The sequence below is a fragment of the Oryzias latipes genome, chromosome 13 (assembly GCF_053564925.1).
Source record: "Oryzias latipes strain Hd-rR chromosome 13, Olatipes_Hd-rR_3.1".
In the NCBI taxonomy this organism is placed as follows: domain Eukaryota; kingdom Metazoa; phylum Chordata; class Actinopteri; order Beloniformes; family Adrianichthyidae; genus Oryzias; species Oryzias latipes.
Genome location: NC_136249.1, coordinates 10,399,819 through 10,427,088, shown reverse-complemented (window position 1 = coordinate 10,427,088; position 27,270 = coordinate 10,399,819). Strand labels below are relative to the sequence as shown.

The 27,270-nt window shown below is 38.4% G+C and overlaps 1 protein-coding gene across 31 annotated transcripts in view; it reads right to left on the bottom strand.

The window, feature by feature from the left end:
• gramd1bb (GRAM domain containing 1Bb) overlaps positions 1 to 27,270 on the bottom strand; it is a 144,242-nt gene that overhangs the window by 21,882 nt on the left and 95,090 nt on the right. For 18 of the 31 annotated variants that reach the window (XM_078929689.1, XM_078929713.1, XM_078929696.1 and 15 more), the window contains 5 exons: positions 13,054 to 13,264; positions 9,696 to 9,716; positions 8,617 to 8,640; positions 4,939 to 4,959; positions 4,231 to 4,254 (listed from right to left, as the gene is read on the bottom strand). In XM_078929689.1, coding sequence (XP_078785815.1) covers positions 4,231 to 4,254; positions 4,939 to 4,959; positions 8,617 to 8,640; positions 9,696 to 9,716; positions 13,054 to 13,264 — 301 coding nt within the window. Of the gene's footprint in view, positions 1 to 4,230; positions 4,255 to 4,938; positions 4,960 to 8,616; positions 8,641 to 9,695; positions 9,717 to 13,053; positions 13,265 to 20,500; positions 20,666 to 20,963; positions 20,993 to 27,270 lie in introns of those variants that run through there. The other 13 variants (XM_078929694.1, XM_023961267.2, XM_023961268.2 and 10 more) reach the window with 8 other exon arrangements.

Sequence of the window (27,270 nt, the reverse complement as noted above, 5' to 3'; positions counted from 1 at the left end):
TAAGTTACACAGACTTATGACATACGGGTGATAGAGTGCCCTTACACCGCACTCTAGTCCCCCAGGGTGAGGTGTGCGTATGGGTCCTTCACTGATCGTGTGCAAATGCCCCAGGGATGGAGTGTGAATGTGATGTGTAAGTGCCTGTAAGACGCCAGTAGGATACCAACATCTGATTTGCTCATTTATAACGGTCAAGCTGCGCACACGGATTGTGCAACGGGCGCATAAGCGGCGCACAATTATCACCTGAACAGCACTAACAGGCCCCGTGTGCAGTGCACAGTGTTTGGAGAGGCGGAAAAAAAAGAAAGATCCATACAACATGCCTGTGTCTCATCTACTTCCCCCTTTCTAACCCTTACATGTTGCTAAAGTGTTCGCTACGACCTGCCGCTTGCAGCTCGTAGGAAAACATGTGCATGAATATATTGGCTCTACGACTATCTTAAAATTCTGTGCTAGCCACCTGCATGCCCCATACTGGTTTGACCATTTTCACCTGCAGACAGCTCATATCCAGTAGTTGGGACTAAAGTGTTAAGAACATCTTCATTGTTGGGTGTGGTCCTTTGAACCCTGGCCAAGTCCACACAGCCTGTCCACAGAAGACGGCTTAAAGCGTTCCAGAATTTCCTGCTTGATGGCTGCATTGACTGTGGACACAGTGGACCAACACTCTGGCACCTCCGACTATCACTGACAGACTGTGCCCCTCCATCTTTCTTCAGACTCTGATTTCCAAACTAAAAGCACATTTTACATTTTTTTTGTCATCTAAGAAGACCCTTAACTCAAGTGAGACGTACTTGTTGTTCCTGGTAAACAAGTGGCTTGACATTATGATTGCAACATTCGCAGCCCGTGTAAGATGTTTGTCTACGTGGAGTGGCTCCAGATTTTCCTACCGCACCATTTCCCTCCACTAAACTTTCTGTCAATATGCTTGGTATATGGTAAATGGTGTATACTTTTATAGCTCTTTTCTACCTTCTTCAAGGCCCAAAGTGTTTTACAGTCACAGTCCCATTCACCCAGTTACACACACATTCACACACTGGCGGCGGCTCCGCTGCCAAACACTGGCCCCAACCTCCCACCAGAGGCAAGGTGGGGTTCAGGACACTTCGACTCATGGGCGTGCAAGGCGGGAATCGACCATGCAATCTTACGATCGTGGGTCGACCGCCCTACCGCTGCACCACGGCCACTTGGATACAGCACTAGAGTGTTTTAGGCAATGATCATTTGTGGCTTGACCTCCTGGGCGTTGATGACCTTGCTGAACATCTGTCAAATCAGCAGTCTTCCCCAGGACTAAGCCTGACTGACCCAGGTTGAGAAAAAGTCTAAGGGCTCAGGAAACCTTTGCAAGTGTATTGACTTAATTATCAGAACAAGGTAAGACACCAGGAATTTTCTACATAACAGTTTTTCCATACATTTCAATTTGCTGAAATGCTGAATTTTGACTTGATTTTCCCTTTAATTCATAATAATGAAAATGACAAAGGATAAAACATTTAAATCTATGAATACTAATTCTATATAACAGGAGTTCCACAAAATATATGTTTTAAAAAGCACTATTGTCATCAAAGGAGATTTTTCTATAAGTACTTCAGATTTTAAGGGTATTAATTGTGGCGTTCATTGTTCATTTTCTTTAGTGTAATAGGTTTTTCAACACTCAACCTGATTTTGGAGATTTTCCAAGAATAATGACACACACAAGATGTGTTAATTTAATGAAGATTGTGAAGACTAGAGCAGAAAATGACAGGAACAACATTTCTTTTTATGATAATTAATTATGATTCAGTTTAGTGAATGTGGTTTTAGTCATCTCCTGTAGAAACATGGTCACTTTTAAGACTTTAACAGAATTCTTTACCTTTATTATTTTTGTTTTATTCTTAGTTTTTTATGTATTATCTTGCTATCAATATAGATTTTTGATATTTCTGTACATTTTTCTGGCAAATGTAAAAATTTTGCACATAGCGTGGAGAGTCAATGTTTGATATTTTGTATGAGCAATTTTTGTTAATAAAGTTTGTTTAAAAAAATCTCTGGTATTTAAACATGTGTGCTAATGATGATATAACATAGCGGTATTCTGATCATCTTTTTGTCTCAAACTGAAACTTTTTAAGGAGAAAGCTTTGACTCAGAAAGAGCAGATCTTGTTGTGTTTGCTCAGCTCAGCCCTGCTCGGTTGAAGGTGAATGCTTTTGGGTGTGCGCTGAGAATGTCAGGTACGAAGATGGACTGCATGGACCCGAGTCAAAATACAGTCAAGACAAACTGATGAATGTATTAAGATAGTTGTGTTTTTCCACGAAGACTGAGGTCATGTCTGGAATTGTCTTTTTCCACGTCACACTTCAAAGCTTCAGGAGAGAAAACAATCGTGCTTTTGTTCCTAACTGAACAGAGGACGCTTTTCCTGATAGATGTTGGAAACCAGCCATGGAAATGAAAGAAAAATGATTTGTCGATCACTCTATGATTGTGCGTCAGCAGCTAAAAATGAAGGAAAAAGCTAATTCCACTTAATCTAAGCCGCATTTACTTGTTCACTACTTTCAGGATTCGTATGTGATAATGACATGTTTGTGTGCATCATGAATGTGACAAACACCACAATGATGGTTTGATCATTTCCTTGATGATCTTGACATTTTACTTAATTTTATGTATTTTCCTTATATAAAAGGGGCATATCACAGATTTGTCCAACCAAGGCTGATTTAGAAAAAAAAGGATTATTTTTAGATTATTTACAAAAAGCCAGTATGTAAATATGACATCTATGAATCAATTATCTATAAAAATGAATTCTTGTGGTTCTTTGAGCAAAAAAAAAAAGTTTATTTCTTATTGAAAAGAAAAACAAACCCTTGATTTGTTCATGTCAAAATTATTGGATTTGTAAAAACGGATTTTTCATAACCAAATTTGCAAAAAAGAAAGAAATGACAGAAAAAAAGTTGATTTATTCAGTCTATGTTAAATAACACTTTGGAACGGATTTGGTAGTTTTGTAAATGGCTCATACTTAAAAAGTGACTCCTTTAAGGCTCAAAGAACCAAACTAGTGAACCCATGATCAGAGGTTGACCGCTCTACTCTGTGCCACTGTCACTCTGTTGAAGTCATATCTATAATCTTTAATTTTATTATCAATCTGTGATCTCACTTGTCTTAACTATTAGTACTTTTTTTATTGTTTATGAAGGAATAGCCTTATGTTTTTGTTAAATATACTCAAAAATCACTAACAAAAAATGTTTTGGACAACATTTATCTTTAAAATGTTTCTTTACCTGGGCTTTTCTTGAAAAAGCCATGTTATAACATTGGTTTTCCTTCACAGGTTTCTGTTTTTTGTCGACAGTGAGACAGGTACCTTCTTAAGAACATCTCACATATTCTCAGTGTGGTCAGGTCTGACTGCAGAGTGCAAATAAAACTGTATGTTTGAGCAGCTTCTCTTAACATCCCCAACACTTGTGTGGAACACAACACTGAGAGGTAAGCACCAGTGCCATCAAATGTGTTGTAAGAGGAAAGGTTCATTATATATGAAAATATAGAGGGGAAAAGAGGGTTTGCTATGACCTAAGTGTGTTAGAGCCGTGTTCAAGAGGCTCTCTGGACTCTCTGGATCACACCACCCATTTTCCATTTTTTATGTCTATTGGATAGTTGCTGCATTTCCCGCTTAATGCGACAGCCAGATCCCACAGCCAACCGTTCCAAGTGCGGATGTTTTCCAGAGCAGGAGGAGCAGAATCAACGTGCCTCAGCCCAGGTAACCGTGTTACATTCCTATGGCTCATTCAGAGGCTCTTGAAATGGTTTGTTCTTTAGTATAGTGAGAAGCTCAGTGCTTTGTTACCACCTGCTGCATACCAACAAGACGTGTTTGTGTAGTAGTACACACATCTGACAACCAATCCAAGGAACTTTAGTAAAAATGCAAATTTGTAAGTTAATAGACTTAATCACAGCAATTTGTTGGCATCTTTGTGACCTATACTAAAACAATATTTATATTATTTATTCTTGAAAAAATGCGTGGCTTTGCAGCGGGCCAGTAACAACACTAGGTGAAGTGAATGGAATGAGAAACTGGAAAGAGGGACTTCAAAATCCCACAAGTCCGACAGACAGAGAGATATCCAGAGGTATGCAAGGTTGCACGAGAATACGAGTCATGCTTACTCTCAGGATGTGTTGCCTTTCATGCTGGGGAGAAAAGGAGAACGTATACACGGGCAGTGTAAAAAAAAAAAAAGAAAAGAAAGAAAATGAAATAGGAACAGCTGTTCCAAAAGACACTCCAGGTTAAAGTTAGACACTGATGCAGTTGTCATCCATCATCGGTCTGTGAACTCACACAACGCACAAGGTAAAGCTGTCTGACCGTGGGTTAACTGCTGGTTTTACAAAAGATTTAGTGCCCCACCTTGTGGCGTACATCCAAACTGCAACACTCGGGTTTCATTTAGGACACAAACAGGCTTTCCAATCTTGACCAACAGCCTTTCCAAACCTGCATCTTTAGCGTGCTCTCCTCCAAAAGCACATCTGAGTTCAATAACTGTCATTAAGAGGCCGAATCAGGTGTGCTGAAGCAGAAAAACGAATAAAGGAAAAGCAGGCTGGAAGATCTACCGGAAAACATTGAGATTGGCTAAAAGGAGAGGATCACTGGCCTGAAATTTAAATACAAACTCGCGGTGGTAATCTTTGCTTTCCTAAGCTCATGCTAACACCTGTTTGCAGGGCAAGCCACCCCCAGTGGTGGGGTTCAAGTAAATCGAGTTAGGGCAAATATATTTCCTCTCTTGAAGTGGAACACTTCCATGTACGTCACAAATGCACAGCAGCACAAACACAAATAAACGGTAAAGATGAAAACAAACTTACATTGTACCAGCTTTGGCTCTTCTGTGAAAAAAAACAAACAAACAACAGACACAATGTATTAGAAATTGCATTAAAAACACAGTTGAAAGGTTTTTCTCTAAAGATTTAAGTCACATGTTCATTTTTTCAAACTTATAGTGGTGCAAAAGAGTTTCATCTATCCTCTAAATATTTTTATTTCCTGAAAGATAAGATTTTTGGAAAGAAAGGTGGTAACTTAATGCAGTTTCCAGAAAAAACCTGCCCCTTAAATTCTTTTTTTCATCTGCATTTTAAGTGTAATATAATTTTCAAACACTAGAGGGCACCAGAGAAAACAGTCATCGACCAGGTGATCTTTATTTTTCCTGAACATAAATGCTGAAGACTCACCCAGTGTTTTATGTTGCTTATCCTAAACTTTTGTTTCAGACTCAACGACACACATGTTAGTATGGGATAGGATGAACTGAAATGTTAACTTTGTACAGTTATTATAAATTGATTTCACACCCAATTCCATCACATAAGTATAACTATACTGAACAGCTGTAGTTTATTATTCCTCACAGGAGTATAATTAAAGTATTTGTAGTCACTTGTTTATTTGTTGCTATATAAATTCTTGTATTGCTCTAAAGCTTTGTTCTATGAGTCTCCTTTTACTTTCAGACAGCCCTAAATAAACATTTAGCTGAGCTTGATTTTGAGGTCTCTGGAAAAATGAAATAGGACACAAAAATCTTCAAGCTATAATTGGAAAATTAAGATGAGCCTTAACTAAGAGCACAAGAGCCACAGCTAAAAAAAAAAACATGCGCCGATTGCTCTTGGGGAGAAACGAGGAGGATGATGTGCATAAACGGAAAAGGAGAGTTTGAAGGATTGAAAAAAATGCAGCATAGAATACGTTGATAGCAGAGAAACAAACAAAACATTCTCTTAATTACAGATATTTCTATTAATACACCATAGTTAAAAAGTTTGAAGTAATATCTGTGTTTTCAGCATATTTTTGTTGCATAATCAGTCTTGCCTTAAAGCCTTTCGGTTTACACAAGCTCATGCTCAGCTACCACATGTAGTATTATCACGTGGCCAGTAGGGGGCAAACTTTGAATTGAATCGGTTAGTACAACAGGGGCCCAAGTCCACATTTTTTCAAAATAGAGATGTTATGTCTTATGATCTTCAAGAGAAAAGCTATTTGTTTATGTGCAAATAAAGTCCCAAGTCTGTTGTAACGTATTGACTATGCTTGACATTTAAAATGCATTAAGTCCAAAATTCCCGGACATGGGCCTCTCTTGGATGGGTTTTGCTTTATCCCATAGATGGCAGCACTAGTTATCCAATATGGCAGCGCCCTTGTTTAATTCAAGAAGGGCCCAACTCCAGAGACTTAAGTTTCTACTCCTCTGAAATTTTAAAAGTGAGGTGCTTCATATTATAGCATTTGTAAGCTATGAACTGGTGCTAAATCTGGGTAAAGTATTAATTATTTGGTGTAGCCTCCCTTTAGGCTTTGCAATTAAAATCATTTCCTGGAAAAACAAACCTCTTGGACTTGGGCCCCTTTTGAACTAACCGATTCAATTGTATGTTCAAAGGTCTTTCTTTTGCACTCTAGATGCCCTTGGTGGGTTTCCGCTGTATGTGTGCTGTCAGCAGCAGCAGCAGCAGAAAGAGTGAGCTGCAGCAGCAGCGGGCTGCAGGCCCAGCCATGACGACAGCTGAGCTAATGTGGGCTAATCTGATTTGAAGGTGACGGAGACACGAGAGTGGAATTACTTGGAGGCCCCTCTCTGGATAAGGTACGTGGACGCACGTTAGTACTACTGCGTTTGACTCCATGACTGCAGTTAGTGGGGCTGTGAGGTCTGTGTGATCAGTCACAGGTGAGCTGTTCTGACAGAGACACAGAGATGAACGGGTGCATCAAAACAAAGGGAAATAAAGTATTAAATCTGTAAACATTTATATGTTACAGATTTAAACAGGGAAACACATTTAGAACTTAAACATGTTCTTCTTTTTTTTTTTTAGATCCAACAGATGCTGTAAACATATACTAAAGTTACGGATTTTTGAAATAATTTTCTTTTACACAATACTAAGTCTGGGTTGATAAAAATTGATTAATCAATTTGAATCGGTTTAAGCTTATTAATAAGCTTATTAATAAATCAATTATCGATCCATAAAAGTAGAGATCGATCTTTTACTCCTTTCCTTTTCTGGTGACCTAATGCATAACAGCAGTTAAAAAGTCCATTAGCTTGATGCTAACATTTAATAGAATTTCCCATAGGACAGCTGATGCTAACGCTTGGTCGACCTTAACAAACATAGCTGACTAAATGAACCGCTTTATGGACATACAGACAAGAATTTGGAAACATTTTTATAATGTAACCATTTGTGGTCTAAAGCAAATTTTCTTTTTGCTCAAATCTTCTGGAATAAAGTTTAATGCTACAACACCAACTCCACCTATAGGCTAAACTGAATGGCCCTCCAGGAGAGGCAGAACATGTTGGAGCTTCTGCTTTTGAGAAATCGTGTAACACTGTATGCTGTTAACAATGGCTTATTATTTCACTGATAACATTTACAGTAAGTGAACTTAATCAGGATAATATGGATATCTTCAAAAACATACATAGATTATTAATGTATTTCTATACAAATATGTCTGAATGTGTAAACCGTGTTAATTCAAAATTCAATCAAATCGAATCGAGCGGACTGACAGGATCGAAAAAAAATGGAGCCATTCAGGGTTTGGTGGATCCAATCGATTCTGGAAATCCTTGGTGATACTCAGACCTTCACAACACACTGAAATAAGCACGAAATAATTTTAGAAAAGAATGCATCAACATTTAGAAAAATAAAATAAAAAATGAAGTACAGAGTGTTCCCTCGTTTATCGCAGATGTTACGTTCTATAAATAAGGTGAAGCCTGAAAAGTAAGGTTACAGATGTTTTAAGGCTGTGAAACTCCTCACTACACGCTTTATACATGTTTCTCTGACAGACATGAACATTTCCAGACTTTTTTCACTTGTTTAAACTCTGAAAGTTTAAACCTTTGTAAAAAAAAACAAAAAAAAACCAGCTAAGTATAATAGAACGAAAACAAAGATCTGCTATTAAACAAACATTTATGTAAATGTCTGACTGAATGTGTCCTGTGCAGACGACGTGGTAAAGAGGAGATTGACCGACGAGTTCAACGGCCAATCAGGGCACAGAACACTGCACTGCACGCTGGTCTGCTGTACAAAATCTGCTCAGCTTCCCATAGTTACATCAATCTTCTTTGTTTTCATTCTATAAAACTGGACCTATTTTACTATGAAGGTTTAAACTTTGAGTTGAAACAAGAGAGAAAGATGTTCATGTCTGATAAAAACCTATGAAATGTGTAGTAAGAGTTGTTATTTATGGAAAGTAAGCCAGCGATAACCCCAAAGGCAGATTATAGTAAAAAGATGTCTGTGTTTTATTTCTTTCTTTTCCTCTCTCTTAATAAATTCTCAATAAATTTTGTGAGGTCAGAAAAATTCTACTTTTATGATCTCAACAGATCCTAAATAATTAGATTGATCTGGGAGAACCAGAGGGACAGGAGGGACGGGAGCGGGGAGGGAGGGAACCAGCCAGCAGGGACTAAATAAAGAAGAGATGCTTACTTTAATCAGGTTTAGTCTGTCATACTGAAAGAAAATTAAAGAGAAAAACCAAAAGTTAACCAAAACAAAGACACAGACAGAGATGGAAAAGAGTTGAGGAAAAATGACAGGGGAAGATGCAACAGTGAAGTGTGCGGCGGCCATAACAGTGCAGCCGCTGCGTCAGTCCGCTCAGGCTGCGTTGCATTCATATGACTCTGTGTTACAGGAGAAGCTTGATTGATTATTGAGGCACAGAGCCTCTGGCAGAGAGCACTCCTTTATCTGGATTGCATTAGAGTTAGGCGATCGAGCACACTCTCTGGGAAAAATGCATCCCTTGCATGGCGTCATGTGACCACTGCAGGGCGCCAAGGCTTATCAAATACACTTTCCTGTGCACGAATCAAAGAAAAAGGCAGCAGGAACTCCAGTTTCTGAAATCTATCATTTCCATCATTTAGACACAAAATATCATCTACTTAAAGAAGTATAGTTGGTCAAAGGTAAACACATTAAGCCCATAAAAGTTAAAATAAGATTATGGCAGAAATCTGGGGCTATAACTTTGTGTTAAAGCAACAACAAGGCTGATCAAATGAAGATGTGGTCCTAAATCTCTGGACTGGGATGTTGGCAGGATTTTTATGGGTTAATCCTTCCATAGAGGGGGTATTACATCACACAGCACGACAGATAAAGGAGATCGCTGGGAGAGGCAAAGCACAGAGACATGGGCAGTGGAGCAGGGAGGAGGGCAGGATTTCCCATAATCCTTTAGCTTAATTTTCATATTGGAATGTATAGTTAAAACAAAGATGGAGCACAAGCTATTATTTCTGTTTCTTTTTAATTATGGCATCTTCTAACAGCTGAGAAGTACAAGGCAAATATGGTTCTTTAGTTTACTACTTTAAGGGCAGAACAGAGGAGGACAACGGAACAAAAAGGAGACAAAAATATCCGTTTGGAGGGATCTTGGGTTAAGGCTGAGATCAGGATTCGGGATTTCAGATATTTTCCACAGGACAAGAGGTGTTGCAGGGAGGAAGGTGGGCGCAGACATATTTGAAGAACACAAAAGAAATAGTGATGCTTACTTTGGAAAGTCGCTTGTGAGACTAGCATGCAAACAGGAGAAGAACAAAGAAAAATCAGAGAGAAAAACGAGAATGAAATGAGACGCTGCAATGAGGAAGAGCTGAAAAGAAAGGACAGAAGAGCCGAACAGTCGTTATCAGATGGAAGAGCTTATCATATGACATGTAGCAGCAGCAGCAAAGACAGAAGGCGTGCACAGAAGCAGTTTAAAGGACAGTAACAAAGAGCAGAAGCCGATGAGGACAGGACATCAAGGTTAGAATGCCTGACTTGTAATGAGTGTAATGAAAGAACAAAAGATTAAAGCTGTGCACCTCCATCAAAGGGAACAACCAAAGGAAAGGCCAGACCAGAAGAAGAAATCCCAGATTTGATGTCCTCTGATTTTAATGAATAGGCTGAAATTTAAGTGCTAGTGTGAAATAAACCCATCCTGATAGCACTAAAGAATCATGTTTTTAACATGTTCTTCTGGCTTTTTCTCAGAATGGGGGACTTGGATTGAAAATATTAAGTTAAAAATGGTATTCCTGAGTATTTCTTTATTCAAATTGTCATGATCAGGTGCAGATGAAAGATTCAGTTAGAAAAAACTTTTAGTTGTATATTTTAAAGATCACTGGGAACACTTTTACAATAGATCAAAAGAGGATCGGAGTGGGGCTACAGGAACAGCAAGCAGGAGATTTTTAGGAATTGAAAATGTTCGAGCAGAATCAAAAACTTAAATCCCTGACGAATGAGGAAAGGGAAGCTGATGCTTCAGTGTTTGTGGACAGCTGCATTATTCCATAATAGAACTACATTTATCTGTAAATCTTTCTTTTTCTAAGTTTTTTTCCTTTGAAGAGTTACATTTTAGGCATCCATGACAATTTATCAAAACTAATGAAAGAAAAACAGTTCAACTTTTTAGAGCTTGTCTTTTTTTTAAAGGACTCTATTGCAGGTTTAAAGATTAATTGTGTTCATGTGGAGGCTTCTGTTATTCCTCAGAAGGGCCATTTTATTCCATTTTTACATTTTATTTCCAGACTTTAACAAATAAATAAATAAATGAAGGCCCCTAATTAAATAGGCAGTAGTTACAAACAGGATAAAAATAATAGACCAGTGTTTTTCAACCTTTTTTGAGCCACAGCACACTTTAACCTTGATAAAAATCCTGCGGCACACCAGCATAAAAAAAAAAAAAAAGGTGAAACTCATAGTCTGTATTGATGCACAATCCCTCGTCAAACTCACATGCATTTTTGTGATAATTGCGGCAGAAAAAGCTGGAAGCTGCAGCTGTTTTTTTTCTAAAAGATGTAATAAAAGTTAAGTTGGAAGATTTAAAAACTGTTTGATGTGTGTTCGTTGTGGTTTCAAGACGTCAAAGAAAGACTCATTTTGCGCTGAGACGCTGTCGCTTTAACCAAATGCATCATGGGAGATGTAGTGCAAACAGCTGCCGAACGCAGACAGACTAGCGTCTCTGAGCTTCATCGTTTTGTTCACTATTTCTGAGGAAAGCTACACCGCTAAAGACGAGCTTTAAATGGTATTTTTGTTGGACCTGAGAGACTTTATGAGCAGAATCGGAACAAGGAAGTGAAGACTTTAACCACTTCTGATTGGTCAGACTGATGACATGTGATTAAGCCTTCAAGAATGATTGGTGGAGACAGTTAGATGGGTGGGACTTTTCCGCAAACAGCTGGCGCTACGGCTAAATTGCGGTACCATCATTCTTATCAAAATATCTTTAATAGAGTCAAATAAACACAAAGAAAAAAATCTTTTATGATCTTTCATATTCCTAACTACTCAGTGCTTTATCAGGGGCCACGGCACACTGGTTAAAAAACACTGCAATATACCACGTAATTTAAAAGGGTTGGGGCTCTATATCCATTTTATCCACTTTTTTTCTCTTTTTATAGTCACTTTATTTTTTTCTGTCTTATTCTATTTTATTTTGTATTTTTTAAAGTTAGATTCCCTGTTTAGACTGGAGTTTGAAGACAAAATGGAATTTCAATTTCCATGTCTGTGAAAACATCATAGAGATTGACAATAAAGTTGACTTTGACCCATGTACAAATAGATCCATGTACAAATAGATCCATGTACAAATAGATCCATGTTCGCTTCATTATTGCTCGCCATTTTTGTTGCACCGGTAATGTTAGGTTGGGGTTGTGAGGGGCTGTAAGCTAGTGGGAGAGAGTGTAAACAAAGAGGTGATGGGAAATGAGCGCAGGCTTACTCCTGGTCAGCAGTCCCGCCCACAAGTCAAAGGCAAATATTTATGCAAACGACAGATACTTTTTGATTTGAACTAAAAACAGCATTTAGAATCGGAATTACTTTAACTAAGCCAAGGATTTAGAAAGGCTCAGCATTAACAAGGTTGAAGTTTTAGTGTCATGCTCTTCTGATCTCTATTGCTCCTCACCTGCTTCCCTGTCCATATAGTGCTCTGCTTCTCCTCTGCAGGGTCAGCTAATAACGGTTTATCTGCTTGTTTGTACCATGCTCCGGGTGAATACTCGATTCTGATTAGCCGCTGGGTGTGCATTAAAAAGGGATAAAGGGCAGGATAACCGCACGCCTAAAAGATAAATTCAGGTCACCTAGCTTAAATGTTCTATATCACTGTGCCGGCTTCTTTATAACAACCTGTTGCCTCATCATCTGGACAAAAACAAGCGGTAAGAGGTGAACTTTCTCTCTGAACTGATGCTTTATTTTACCCATCGGGACGATCAGCATATGCATAATCGCAGAATCTTGAATCGCCACGTAACAAATAATCCGCTTTTTGTGAGAAAATACATCCAAATCGGAAAAAGAACAAGAATTAAGGACTACAAACTGGTTGAATATGTATTTCTTTTGTAAGTGACCATGATATAAGCAGGTTAATGGCCTTCAAAGTGAACATTATTATAAATTAACGCATCGCGTGGGACGGTTTAGGCTTCCATGCTGTACGTTAATTTCTAATAATGCATACTTTGTCAGCCATTAACAGTTACTTATCATGTGACTAACCCAGTTTCTGTCCAAAAATGATACTTTAGGTCAGTTTTTTTAGCCTCCTGACCTCTGGACTCTGGGATTTTGGACGTTGTTTTGGCTCTGCTTGTCTGGTACTGTTCTTGCTTTCTCTGAATCCTATTTTCTATTTTGCTCCTGCGTTGTCCTTCTGAGTCATCCTCCGAAACCGGCGCTCAAATGCCATGTTCGTTCTGGATTATCAGGTGAAAGGGCTTAAAGACCTCATCTTAGCCCTTGTCCACCGTTGAAAACTGTTGGGCTCTCAGTCCCTGACAGCAGCAACTAGGAACCTAGGTGGAGCCTTGAACTCACCTTTGAGTTCTTCCCGCCGCTGCGTGCTGACTGCACCGTGTACGTTCTCTGGACGACCTGCTCAGGTGTGGAGGGCGACTTGTCAGAGGAGTGGTCCGAACCCTTCTCCACCATGTTCTCACCCTCCTGGTTCTGCGGGGTGGGAGAGTGGGAGCGTTTACGCAGGACAGGTGAGCAGGCAGGTGTGCTCTTGTTTGAATTACTGGCAGTGCTGAAACACAAAGAGAAAAGACGGATGAGAGATAAAAACCTTTTGATATTTTCCTTAGAGTGATCTTTACAGGTTTTATTAAAAAAGGAACTGTTTGTTGTTATTCAGTCAGTGAATTTTTGATCATAACTTCAACATTTGGTTTTAAGTCACATGAAACAGCAAATTAGGAAATCCGTGTTAAAATCCCGCTCTGGTACAGCCAGGACAGCCAGCAGCTCTGTGTGACACTGCCATTCACTCACAGGTCAGTGTGTTTAGCAGTACAACACACACACACACACTGTTTTCTTACATCACTCCAGGCCTAATAGGATTGAAGGACCATGTGCTAACCTGCCTCATAACACCTGAGCTGAAGCAGCAAGTAAACATCATCAGGAAAACAACAACAACAAAAAGTCCCGCCACTCTTAGGTCACGGTCAGCTTGATTTGAAATGTAAAATCCACATTTAAACATAATTAAATTAAATCATTTATTAATCTAAGGAGTTCTTCAGGAAGGTTGCCCTGGCAACATTTCAACAAGAAGCAGAGACTGAACACCCTTCCGAACAAAAGCCCACACCTCAGGAGTCTTCTCCTTACAATGACACAAGTGAACAAAAGGCTGTAAGTGATCTGTGAGGCCGCCCGCCCGCCTGGCAGCCCCGCGTACTTGACATGACATTATGCAAGCCGTTGCGTCACGGGCCGCCGATGTCTGCTGTTCGTGGCCATGAATGACTGATCTTCCCTTTCGTGGAGGACGTGGATGCAGCGGGGAGCCCTGAATCATAACGAGCGTTGTTGGGGCGGGCTGTGCTGACAGCAGGTGGACTCACAAAGAGCCTTCAGGTCAGTTTAGCGCAGAGTCACAAAGGCAAAAGCACTGATGTCTCTGCCTTCATTTGAGAGGAGAGGAGGGCTCATTTTAGACAAACACAACGTTCTCTGCTCTGACTTCTTATTTGTCCTCGCTGACAGGGATTAGGTCACGTGAGTGAAGCTCATAATGTCACCAACATTACAGCAAAGCTACAGATGGGTTTTGGATTCTCTGTATAGTTATAAGGGAGCCTTAAATGTTTCATTTTCCACTAATCTGAAGTTAGAATGACCCAAATGTATTAATCACTTGAAATAACACATTTTTCACCCTTTTTTTTCATTTTTTTTTTTTTAGAGGAAATATTGGTTTTTAATAAGAAAACTACAGAATATGACTTACATTTTAGGTTATCCTGCTGGTTCTAAAATTATTCAGGAATAAAAACTGTGGAGAATAACCAGATTTGGGTTTTATGGATATGCACCCCTGTGGCAACTTTCCTGTAAATATCCAGAATTTTTTACAGTCAAAAATGAACAGAGCAGGCTTTATATTGATCAATATAACTCATTCTGTGGTAAAAATCAAAGATTCTTTGTGTTGTGATCACTCAAAACACACACCTATAGATGTTTTCATTTATTATAGATTAGAAAGGAGGACTTTTGAAAGACAATGAGTTTTTTATATTGTATAACTACAGTAACTCATATATGGAATTAGTAACAGTTATCAGCTGGAAAATCAGGAGAATTAGTGATTATATAGATTAGAGCAGAGAACATCAAGGTTCTCCAAAGAGCAACAAGCCGTTTTGTACGTTCAGTCACTTGTTGTCACGGTGAATGAGTCATGTTTGGTTTTTCTCTGACATGTGAGATTTTGTCCTCCTGGCGTGGCCTTGAACTCTTTACCTGAAACTTCATCACAAAAGATACTTATGTGATGGAGTGCGCAATACGACTTATATAAAAAAAAGGGATTTTTTTAAATAAAAATCCAACATAATGCCAAAACTGACAAACCTAAAAACATCAGTGAAGAGTCCAAAGCACTTTTGATGTGTTTCTAGCGTCTTCTAGTTTTGAGAGGGAGACAATACGACAACCTACCACTTTCTTTGAGAAGTTGGTTATTCTGAGTACAAGGTAAAAGATGATAAAGCAGTTTTTCTCTGGTCAATTCACATATTATGTGTGAATTTTCATTTACAGACAGCTAGTGAGGTGTCAAAGTAGATATTATAACCTGTAGTGGATCCCTGTAACCCTTATACTATCTTGTGGGGTCCAGATGACCCCACCCTTACATTGACGTGTTATTCCAACTATGACAAAGGTGGATAAAGGTGGAAAGATTTCATGTAATCCATGGACACCAGTGAAGATCACAAATCATTGAAGAAAAAAGGTTCAGAGCACAAGGGGTAAACAATATTATTACACTTTTGAAAAAAAAAACCTGCAAATTTCGTAGAGCTCAGTTGATCCAAAAACTATTAAATCAGTTTCCTATAAACTGTTATATTCCTTTTAAAGATAAAAAAAAAACAAAAAATGTATTTCCACTGTGACACTAAAAAGTTAAAGTTGGGTTTTAAACTCATAAATTTAGAATAAAAAAATGGTTTTAAAGCAACCTCACATGATGTTATGCAGAAGAAACATTCAATGATCCCCTGTCTTTTACTGATACTGTATGTAAAAGACAGCAGATCACGAAGAAGCAAGGATCCGTTACCAGGCAAACAACTGAGCGACCCTAACCGTCACTTAAAGCGGTTTGCTTTATAAACCACAGTGATAACTGTGGTTTAATCCCATAGAAATCCTCTCTGGACTGTTATGTTTGGGAAAAGAAAGGCATTACCAACAATTTATCCAGGCTTTATCCATGGAATAAAAGACCTTTATTTTGGCGATACGGTACCTGCCTGCACAACAAAACACCATAATCACTTTGGAGGGGAAATCCTCTTAAAAAAAACTGTGGCAGCTGTTGAGTTCTAAAGTTGCACTAAATAATTGACCTGAGAGAGCTGGTAAACAGTTTTAACAATAAAAGCCCATATCACTGGGAGCACAAATGACCAAATAAAGTACAGCTTTGAATGAACATCGCTATAGCAACAGTGCACAGAGACGATGGCAGGAAGGTTTCAACATTCAATGTGTAACTTGTTTAAGGCTATAACAGCATCAAGCACTGTTCAGAAGGAAGAATTAAAAAGACTGGGAGTGTAATCATAGATTTATTAATATAACTTAACAATACAAAAATAACATTAAAATGTAGTAACAGTTTGGACGCTGTGAAAAACTTATAGACCCGCTCCAATCATCTTTTGATCGATTTTTAATGAGTTCCCAGTGGTCTTTTAATGATGATTGTGCTGTTTTAAACTAACTAAAAAAAAAAACGTGTTGGTTTCTAGAACATAGTTTCTGCAGAACGGCAGTAGTTCATCAGAAATTCACCTCTGAGTTGTGGGCGGGACTGTTGGTGCGGAGAAAGCCCGGCGCCACATCCCGTCATCCATCTGTTAACACTCTCTCCCACTAGCTTACAGCCCCTCACAACCTCAGCATAACATTACCGGTGTAATTAAAATAGCGAGCAATATTGGCGATACCCAGCTTATGATTCAAAAGAATTTGAATAAAGAAATACTCTGAAATGTTCTCTACATATCTCCTCCATCATCAGAAAAATACAAGAGCATTTTAAAAATCACTAAAAACCTCATTTTCATCGCAGTGAATCTTTAAATACCGTATTTTCACGACCACAAGATGCACTTAAAAGTCGTAAATCTTCTCCAAAATGTACGGTGCGCCCTGTGGTGCGGTGCGCCTAATGTGTTGTTGTGTGACTTCTGTAGCGAGGACGTAGGAGAGGACAGCATGAGAACGGTAAGGAGGGAAGTGTGACATCCCCCCCGAATAGCACATAAGTGCAGGTTTGTGATTTAGGCAGGACAACATCGTTTTGTCAACCCTGAAAATGCAAAGAGACACGCTTTTAAAGCACAGTTTAAAGTCCAGTCTGAATAGACCCTAAAATATAGTAAGATTTATAAAAAGCCAATTTAGCACTAAACACAACAAGAAATCAGTTATCTTCATAAACCAGAACCCTCCCAGGGTTTATGATATTTTTCTAAAGTGGGCAAGCAACTAAAGAATACTTTGTATTTCAACCTTTTAAGACCTGAGCTAACATTTGAGCTGACCCTCTATACATTTAGTCACAGGGCAGAATTAAATACTGTGGCAATAGCACCAAAAATGTGATGTGCGTGTATGTGGACGCCACATCTATACAGGTCAAGGAAGCTTTTGTTTGTCCGACAATCAAGTTTAAAGGTCAAAGTGTTGACACTTGGTAATTGTTGTGCATAACTGGTTTAAAACAGTACCAGAGTATGCAAATGTAAAGGCTTAAGTAGTATTTTTTGGCAGAACATTGAACTCCACTGGATACTGATTTGACCATAGAGCTTTGTGCTTTGACATCACTCTTGCACTATGTACATTTAGTGACGGAGGGATTCATTGAATGTTTGTGGTTTCATTAGACGAGTGTAGTGACAGAACACAGCATTCCCACAGCATGCTCGACACGCTGAAGTCTGTTGAAGGTACGCTAATGTGTTTACGGCAATCAAGGTTGCGTAATAAAAACAGATCAGTAACTGAGACATATCTGCAAAAATTATCCTGCTGAATTATTTTGATAATGATCCTTTTATGGTTTCCTCTATAGGCAAACAGACAATGGCAAGGATCCACAATTTAACTTAATTTAGTTAGTTATAATAAAACAAGGGGTTTTGAGGAAAACGGACATCCATAAAAACTCTCATTCTTGAACCTAAAGTGGATGTAGATTTTTAAATAAATACGTGAAAAGGGAAAATCACTGGAACACAAAAACTGTAGTTGGCTAAATTTAGAGTCAAGACATTCACAAACAGCACCAATCTTTGAACCATATTTGTTTTTTATAAAGTGGGCGTATTATGAAAAGTTAAGCATTCAGCTGTTAATCAGTGGACAGATTACTTCCAGTACCAAACTCCCCGAAAAGTTCAGTTTTGCACTAGTTTTTATAGCATATTATGAATACAAGCACGAGGTAGACAATTTTGGCCACAATCAGGCAAAAAGGAAATATTTTATGTTTTTAATCACTAAATAATAATGTATTTTTCTCAGTGTTGTTGTAAATCCCTTATTTTTATCACGAGAGACTATTACTAAACAAATACGTAGAGCTGGTTATATGATTTTATCTCCATGATTAAGGTTGTTTCACACACAGGCCAAAGTGCAAACAAACCAGCATGTAAGAAGGGAAAAAAAACATGAAGCATTTGATATTTTTGGACAAATAAGAAAAATAGATGCAAGTGAAAGCCAAGAAGTAAATACAATTATAGAAAAGTAAAAAATGTGCTCTGTCCATCTGTCTAAAACCTATGAGTTAAAAATGTCTAGAAAACACAACAGATAATGAAAGAAGGAAACATATACAGTTGATTTTTAAAAAGAAGTACCAAAAAGGTTTTATAAGATGAAAAAGATTTGGCATAACATTAAATACCAACTAGAGAAAGTTTTCTCCTGATATAAGATTGAATAAATTACAAGCAAGAGGAATTATTTGGTTCATGAATACAAACCTTATGAAACACTATTATTTCCACTACCAAGCTGTGTAATCCCGTTTGGATTACCGTACACGTTTTTTTTAACTCCCAAATGTACGGTGGCCCTGAAGTGCAAATCACCTCAACAAATCACTCGATGCAAATACATTTTAATGATAACAATTTAAAAAAATCGTTAAAAACATTAAGTTTTTTAATGTTTTTTAATGATTTCTAAAAAATTAAATGACATAAAAATTAAATGTTTTGGAAAACGGAAATAATTTACAGAAATTAAAATAAGGAGCTCAAATCGAAATACAATAAGAAACTAGAAAAGGCAGGTACTATGGGACATCGATAAATGGATATAAACATTTGAATTTTTTCAAATATGTCTTGAATGTCCGCATACTAATAAAAGTTTCATGATTATTATGAAACATCTGCAGTTTTGCTACATGCGATGTCCCACACACAGGACTTATCTTCTCCAGTTTCCATAAAAAAGAAAAATATAATAATTTACAGAAATCAAAAGAAAATGTTAAAAACGTTTTTTTATTTTTATTTCATTTAAATTTTTTGTGAATTGTGTTTTAGTTACCTGGAATTTTGTATCGATTTGTAAAGTGTAATGTTTTTTTCTTTTGCTTTTTTAATTAATTAAATGTATTATCTTTAACATGTTTTTGCATTGAGGGATTCCTTGGTGTGATTGGCACTTCAGGGCCACCGTACAAATGTTAGAACAAAACTACCGGTATTAAAAGTCATGTTTTGGCAATTCTTGTAGAAAATGTATTTTTTAAATAACTTTGTCCTGAAGATAAACTTGAAAGTTCAAACATTAACAAGCTGATCTGACACACATGGTGATTAGAAAAGTATGTTTTTCTCTGACCAAGAAAGATAAGCAAATTCTTCTCCTCAGGAGCTACACAATTTTCCATTGAGTTTTAAGTTGGACTTTTTTTTTTTAAATGATAAAATCCCTATATCACATCAAAAGCCAAAAACATCTCCACATTTAAAATATAGTCAATCCAACAAATATATAGTCAATCCAACAAATAAAGTTTCCCCCGTGGGCGTTTTACTAAATTTAAGTGCATCACAGAAATAGAGCTCGTTACATGTTAATTGATGCCGCTCTTTTCAAAAACAGGTCAAGCTCAACTTAGATTGTGAATGAAAAAAGGAGAAAAAAAATCAAAACGAAACAAGCATTCTGTTTGCAACACTTTGTTTCAGCCTTTTCTTTAAATAAGCTCTAAAGCCCTAAATCCAACTGGCTCAAGCTGTCTAAACGCTCAGCTTCACAATGCAGCAGAGTTCCGGGCCTTTTAGAGGCTCCCACTTGTTTTCACAGTTTTGCTGATCCTGGAAAATACCCATCTGGCTGCGGCCCTTCGGCTCAGCTTGTGTGGAAAAGCCCACGAGGAGCACCGCGCTCACCGACAACAATCCTCTGAGTGCCCTGCCAGGGAGGTGCACACAGCCCAGACGAAGGCATAAACACAGCCATGTGGACGTTACACGCTGCTCTCTTGGCATCAGACAAAATTAGCAACGCCATAAAGCTTATATGCACGCACTAACATGGAAAAATAGAAAAAAACACCCCTCTAAATTTAAATGGACCCATAAACTGGGCACATTATGTAACCAAACCCATCCAACCCCGCCCGCTCATTCTCTTCACACACACACCCTGGCACAAATGTCTACAAACACCCTCATACATACATGTGTCTCAGAGTATACCATACCCCAGCTGAAAAACACAGTCTCTCAGCACCTCTCTGTAGCAGCCATCGCGGCGGCGGCAGCCCACCGTTACGGACTCAGCCACTAGCATGTCCTCGCAGGCAGCCCCTGCTGACGACCTGGTCTCCCAGCCGATCATCCCACTGACTGCTGTCTACGCTATCTCAGAGTCAAAGAAGAAAGGCGCTTGGGCAGATAAATGAAGAGAGGTGGAAGAGGCAGGCAGAGAGATTTACTGGAGCAGGCTTAAGGAAGACTGATCTTCCCTGGTCAGCTCTGATCTCCTAATAACCAGCTTACATCGCCCTGAACACCACCTGCCAAAGGAGAAGCACTGGAGTTCCTCTTGGGCTCTCTTTCTAAAAAGCACAGGTTGATCTCGCAGAGACGCAAAAGCCATCTGCGTTGTAGACCGAGGCTAAAAAGATGGCAGGCAGGCAGGCAGAGCGTTGTTCCATCACCAACCTGCTCATAGCCATGTAAAGAGCCGCTCCGCAGCAATCAGCCTCTTTCAAACGGCTTTATTCAAACAGCAGGAGGCTTGGATGAGACACAGGAGGAGGAGGAAGAGGAGATGGATGCACAGATGAGGAAGAGGAGATGGGAGACAGCCATGGGGGATGAACAAGAGGAGGGTGAAGGGATTTCACAGCATGCCGGGAGGAAGACGAGAAAGAAGCGAACGCAGCAAAGGGCGTTAGAGACAGGATGTATTTTTCCAACAGGCGAGCTTTGTTTTTTGTTTTTTTCCCCCTCCTCATCTATCAATAACTCGTCTGCGTTTATTTCAGTCCGATCTGTCTGCCCACTTCACTCCCTCCTCAAATCATCTTTCTGCTCGTCCCCTGAGAATCCAACAGACGCTTTTGCAATTTCCGCTCCGCGTTTACATGCTTCCATGGCTGCGCGCTAACAACCGGAAAAAAAAAAGGAAACACAGGAAGAATGTGTCGGTCAAAAAGGAGAGGGAGACAGATCAAATGAAAAAAAGAGATGGCTTTCACTTTGTATTCCACCTTAACTTAGAGCTGGAGCTCTGAGACTGCTGCTCTCTCTATTATTCATGTGTTTGGTGAATGGAGGAGCTGACATCACCAGCTTTCAGGTCACTTTACATGAGGAGCTCCTTCTAAATCACATATGAAGCAAGGCTAAGCTTTGTGGGAAACACAATTCATGGTTTTACACAGACTCACATTTTGACCATATTAAAAGGAATAAGCTGCAGCATCAGTGCTTCATGAATCCGCCTTTACAAAATACACCAATCAAAATTATTTTCTCTTAAAAAACTTCAAATTCAATTATAAAGTCTTTAAAATTAGATTTTAGAACTTTTCAAGTCATTTATTGTACTTTTTCTTTAAAAATCCCCTATGTTAATGTAAGAATGAAACATTTTTTTTAAATCATTCAGTGATGAAAGTCTTCCGGGAATTCCCGGAAATCCGGGTTTTTGAGCAAACCGAACGTACTTTCCGGGAAATAAAGACCTGATCTCTACGGACAAATCGCTTTCCGGATTAAAAAATGGTCTGAAATCAGCTAATTTTAGCTTTATTTTCTATATTTCTCCGCAGATCGCTTCCTCTATGGTCGTGGCCATCTCTCGTCTTCCCGGCCTAATTGACCAATGACGGGACGTTTTAGTTGCTTTCGGATACGTCGACGGGTCTGATTGGCTCTGTCTGCACCACGTGGTCAGCGTGACTCGCTTCCCTAGAGACCAAAACTGGCGGACCCACGCTAAACTTTCACAAACACATCTGAAGAGTTTGCGATCAAATTTGTGTTAAAATAATGGCAGGCATCGTCATTATTGAGCGTGGTCACGACCTCAGTTGTGAGAAGACGATAAAAAACAAATTGAAGTGGTCTTGGCTGGAAAAAAAAGATTTTTAAGGTAGTGTAAGTCAAATACTTTTTTGTGTAAAATAATCTCAAAACCACATTTTGAAATAATTTCAATTTTAGTTTTGAGTTTCAGTTTTTATTTTGAATACATTTCTCTATTGAATTTATTTGTATTTCCTAATTACCATGATTTAGTTCAGTATAGTTGACATTAATTATAAGTATTTGATGGTTTGGACCCGCACTCCCTTAAAAAATAATGTTTACAATGTTTAGTTTAGTTTGTATGTTTGTTTTGATATTTCCCAGATTACTTAGTATTGGTGTTAAAGAATTTATGTATTATGTTATAGAATTATAGTTTAAAGTAGATCCCATATTTTGATGTAATTATAGTTTGAGAAAACAGTGCAAGTGGATGTTGTACATCAGTCATTTCTAAAGCAGAAATAATGTATAAATAACTGAGGTATTTTCATAGAATATCATAGTTACTGGTGTTCTTTTTGCCATTTGGGGCTTTGATGTTACTATATTTTAGCAATTGTATGTTTTGCAGCTTTAAGGAAAAGCGTAGATTGTAGGATTGTGTTACTTTGAGCAATTTTCCAAATTCTTTTTTAGGACCAGCAAGTCCTTAATGGAGAGTCAAACTAGGGGTTTGAATGACAAATCATGATGCTCCAATTAGTCTTAGTTTCTTGATAAAGAAGTGAATAACTAGCTGCCAGAATGCACCAGGATGCATCTAAGACCACGTATTTTTCCAAAATTTCGCTCTGTGCCCGCCATATCGCTCAAAGAAAAGTTCAGGGATTTTTTCCTTACCTGACTTTCATCACTGATCATTTTAAATGATAATGCATTTACTCTTTTAGAAGGGAAGTGTCACCGCATAGAATGAAACCTACTGTATTTTTTTTTAGAAAACATAGCTAGCAAATTTCTTTTGCCAATTAGAATTTATAAACAGCACTTTAAACGCTGTCAAAATAAAAGACAATTTAAAAATGCAATCAATCAAAGATGTTTTAACATCTTTTCTAAAATCCTTTTAGACTTTTTTTTTTATAAGCTTTAGCTTTCGGTCACACAATTCTCCTTCATATCAGTGCAGTGGTCCCTCGCTACATAGCGGTTCACCTTTAGTGGTCTCGTGGATTTGTTGGCCCTCTTAATCAATCTCCTCCCTGCCGTAAATCAGCGATCAGATCTTTGTTTTTGTTCTATAATACTGGACTTAATTTCCTGCAAAGGTTTGTACTTTGAGAGTTTAAACAAGACAGAAACGTCTGAAAACCTTCATGTCTGTCTGACAAAGTGTATAAAGTGTTTAGTGAGGAGCCTTACCGCCTTAAAACATCTATGACATATCACTGGTTATTTTTAGAAAACAACTGCTACTATAAACAAGAGAACACAAATTTGAAACAACATTGCAAAAAACGTATAAAATTAAAAAAGTTAAATAACTGCAATTACGTTGATAATTCGAAAATAGTGACAACTTAAAAATTGAGTTTTTAAAACTCAAGTTGTAGTATTTTTATCTTGAAGAACCTTAAGCTGACATATTTTATCTTTTACTTGAGTTTTACTTAGTTTGTTAGAATAAATTTTATGTATTGTGTTTACTTACATGCAGCTTGTATTAGTTCTTCGGTTGTATCATGTTTTAACTTTGCAAAGCACTTTGGTAGTAGCTCTCAGTGAAAAGTTACTTACTTATGGAAGCGATTGTGTAGCATAAATAAAAATAAAAGTCAAAACCAGAAATGCTTTTTCATTTTCAAAATGAAGCTGCATTTTTTTACTCAAAAGCAATCCACCAAAATGCTTTTTCATTTTCTTCCTCAACACTGCTTATTCTGTCACTTAATTGAAATGATAATGAAAATGGTATTTAACATTTCATTTTCAAAAGTTGTCTGGTAAATGTGTAGCAAAATTCATTTAGAAAGACCAGGAGCACCCAAGACAGTAATACAATAATAAAAGAACATTTAGAAGATATGTGTTGGTGCAAACGCTTAGCATGGCGAAATCTGTTGATGGGGCTCCAGCTGTCATCGAACAGCAAAATCAGCGTGAAGCTGCAGGAGACCATCTTCTAAATGTGCTTTATTACTGTTGTGATTATTATTATGTGTGATTATTATGCTTGCTCATCATTTTTTTAATCCGTGCGGTCATTGCTTTTTTCTTGGCTGCAAGGACCCGAAAGAAGGGTTAGCATTAGGCTAATATGCTAAAAACATTAGCTGTGAAGGAACAGAACTCCAGGCAGTCAATCCAGCAATGAGCAACTTGGATGTAAATATGTGGGAATAACATCCTTTATTTTGTCTGTACACCACTGGAAACACAAACGTATATGATGATTTACAGTCTCTTAGGTCTGCGTAGCAGCGCTTCCTCCTCCTGCGCTTCAAAGCTTCCCAGGCTAGCTTTGTCTCCGGGCTAGCGGGCCGGGTTTAGCTCTGTCCGAAGACAAAGCTAGTCCGAGGGAGGAGCTTCGAACCGGCTGCGGACAGCGGGGCTTCCGAAGGAGGCTGTGGTCCCAAACTCTGAACCGCAGAAGGCGGAAATGCTGCTACAAAGTCCCGAGAAACGGTGTACAATCACCACGATTAGACAACAGTCACAAAGCCCTCTCCTCTACCGCTAACACAAAGCTCCACTGCTCTTAGCATGAGTCTCTTAGCAGCCGGACACACGGAGATAGCACTGACGTCATCGCCCCGCCTTCCCTCTGGAAATGCTAAGTTGAATTGAATAATGCGACACTATTCGCAGGGTGGATGTTAAAATGAAAATGCAATCCTCTCTTTGCATTTTCATTTTAATTATGACACAGAATAAGCGGTTTTTAAGTAGAAAATGAAAAAGCATTTTGAAGTATTGATTTTTCATTTTAATTTTGAGTCATTTGATGCAGTTACATTTTGAAAATGAAAAAGCATTTCTGTTAATCCATTTTAATTGTCAAATTAGACATTTCTAAATGATTTTTGCTACACATTTACCAGAGAACTTGTTGAAAATGAAATGTCATATATGCCTTTCATTATCATTTTAATTAAGTGACGGAATAAGCAGTGTTGAAGAAGAAAATGAAAAAGCATTTTGGTGGATTGCTTTTTCATTTGAATTTTGAGTCAAAAAATGCAGCTACATTTTGAAAATGAAAAAGCATTTCTGGTTTTGACTTTTATTTTTAATTACGCTACACAATCGCTTCCATACTTACTGACTTACTGAATTATAAAATAACTTTGGAAAATTTAACGTTTTCAAATTTTTCAACTCATCAACTCCTTAGGGACAAACCTTTTCATCATAAGCACATGTAACTTAGGATATTCAACTTTTTTTTAGTGTTTTTTTTCTTCTTTACTTATTAATTAAGAGGCACAGAAACCTCTAATCTGCACCATAGCTGTTGTTTTTATATTTTTATTTTTTGTCCTGTTTTCTTTTGTCCCAAAAGACTATTTTATATTTTAAGAGACATGTCTTAAAAACAACTGGATCTTGCCAAAAAAAAAAATGATGTAAAGGAATTAATCATCTCTATGAATGCATTAAGATGGATAATCAGCTCACGGATTATCTGTGTTTCTCTGTGAAGAAGTAAACTGCATGGTTTTAGCTGTGTCGCTGGAAAAACCTGACCGGATTTTCCTGTTCGTCTCTGTGGGAGTACTCAGGAAAGCCCTGCAGTCAAACAAAAAACTGGTCCACTGAGCTGGACCAATGTGTGCCCAGATAAGCCTGCCCAGCTTCACACCAACCACTGACCTACTTAGGGGACCTCTACTCTCATTGTCGTCATAATGGTCGAAACTACAACATACTCATAAACATAGAACAGACTGAACAACAACAGAGCAGAGCCAAAACGGTTTCCTTTTAACTTTGAGTTTTCAAAAAAAAAAATCTAGTAGAAGTGTGAGAGAATCACAACCCCACATGAAAAGATACCATAGCATCTTTTTGAGAAGGCATGTTGTTTACAAAGTTGGCATGGCAACATCAATGCGTCGACGCCTGGCTGGGTCGGAAATGTCTGCTAGCCCGGCTGTGGTGGCCGTGCAGTTTCCATGGCAGCCCGTCAAGCCATTCATGTGTACACGAACGGGACCCAACTAGAGGGGACAAAGGCAGAACCGGAGCACTGTGTTTGTGTGTTTTAAAAGTGGGACGTACTGCAGCCCAAACCATCACTGCAGAGTCACAGATTTTAGGTGCCCTTCTTCACTGTCCACATGCCCAAAGGTGCTCCTGCTTGGGCTCAGTGTCTTCATCTTTTTCCAAATATGGAATTTCAAAGTATCAAGAAACAGTTTCTACTAAAAATTAAGTGTGTCACAACCTTTTCCTAACTTTTTAACTTGTCCCACAAGCAATTAGTTTGAGGCTTAATTTAAATGCCGAATTATTCTTGCAGAGAGGGAACTGAACAGTGTCAGGCCTGAGCCAATCCTAGGTTTCCTACAGATGCTGTCATCTCCTATGCTTGTAGATGCAATGATCTTTTAAAAAACACATCAAATTTAGCACCAATTTATATTCAAAACCAGTACTTGGTGAGGAAGGAGGCTGCAGGAGACAGGAAACTGGCAGCCACATTAAGTTCCTGTGGGATACTTTATCTCTGTCGGACGAGGCACAGCCACTGACATCTGAAGGAGGAGAGGGGCAGGTTGGGCAAAATCACAGTAGCCACTGGGTAGGGGAGGATGATAAAACATTAGCACAAAGGCAAAAAAATAAAATATATACAGTTGCAGTCATGCTGTTTAAAAAAAAATTGTTGTAGCTGGTCCCCAACCTCCCTGCAACAGAGTGGCAACCTATCCAGGATGAACCCCGCCTTCGCTTAACAGAAGCAGATTCAGGCTATGGAGCCTGTGTC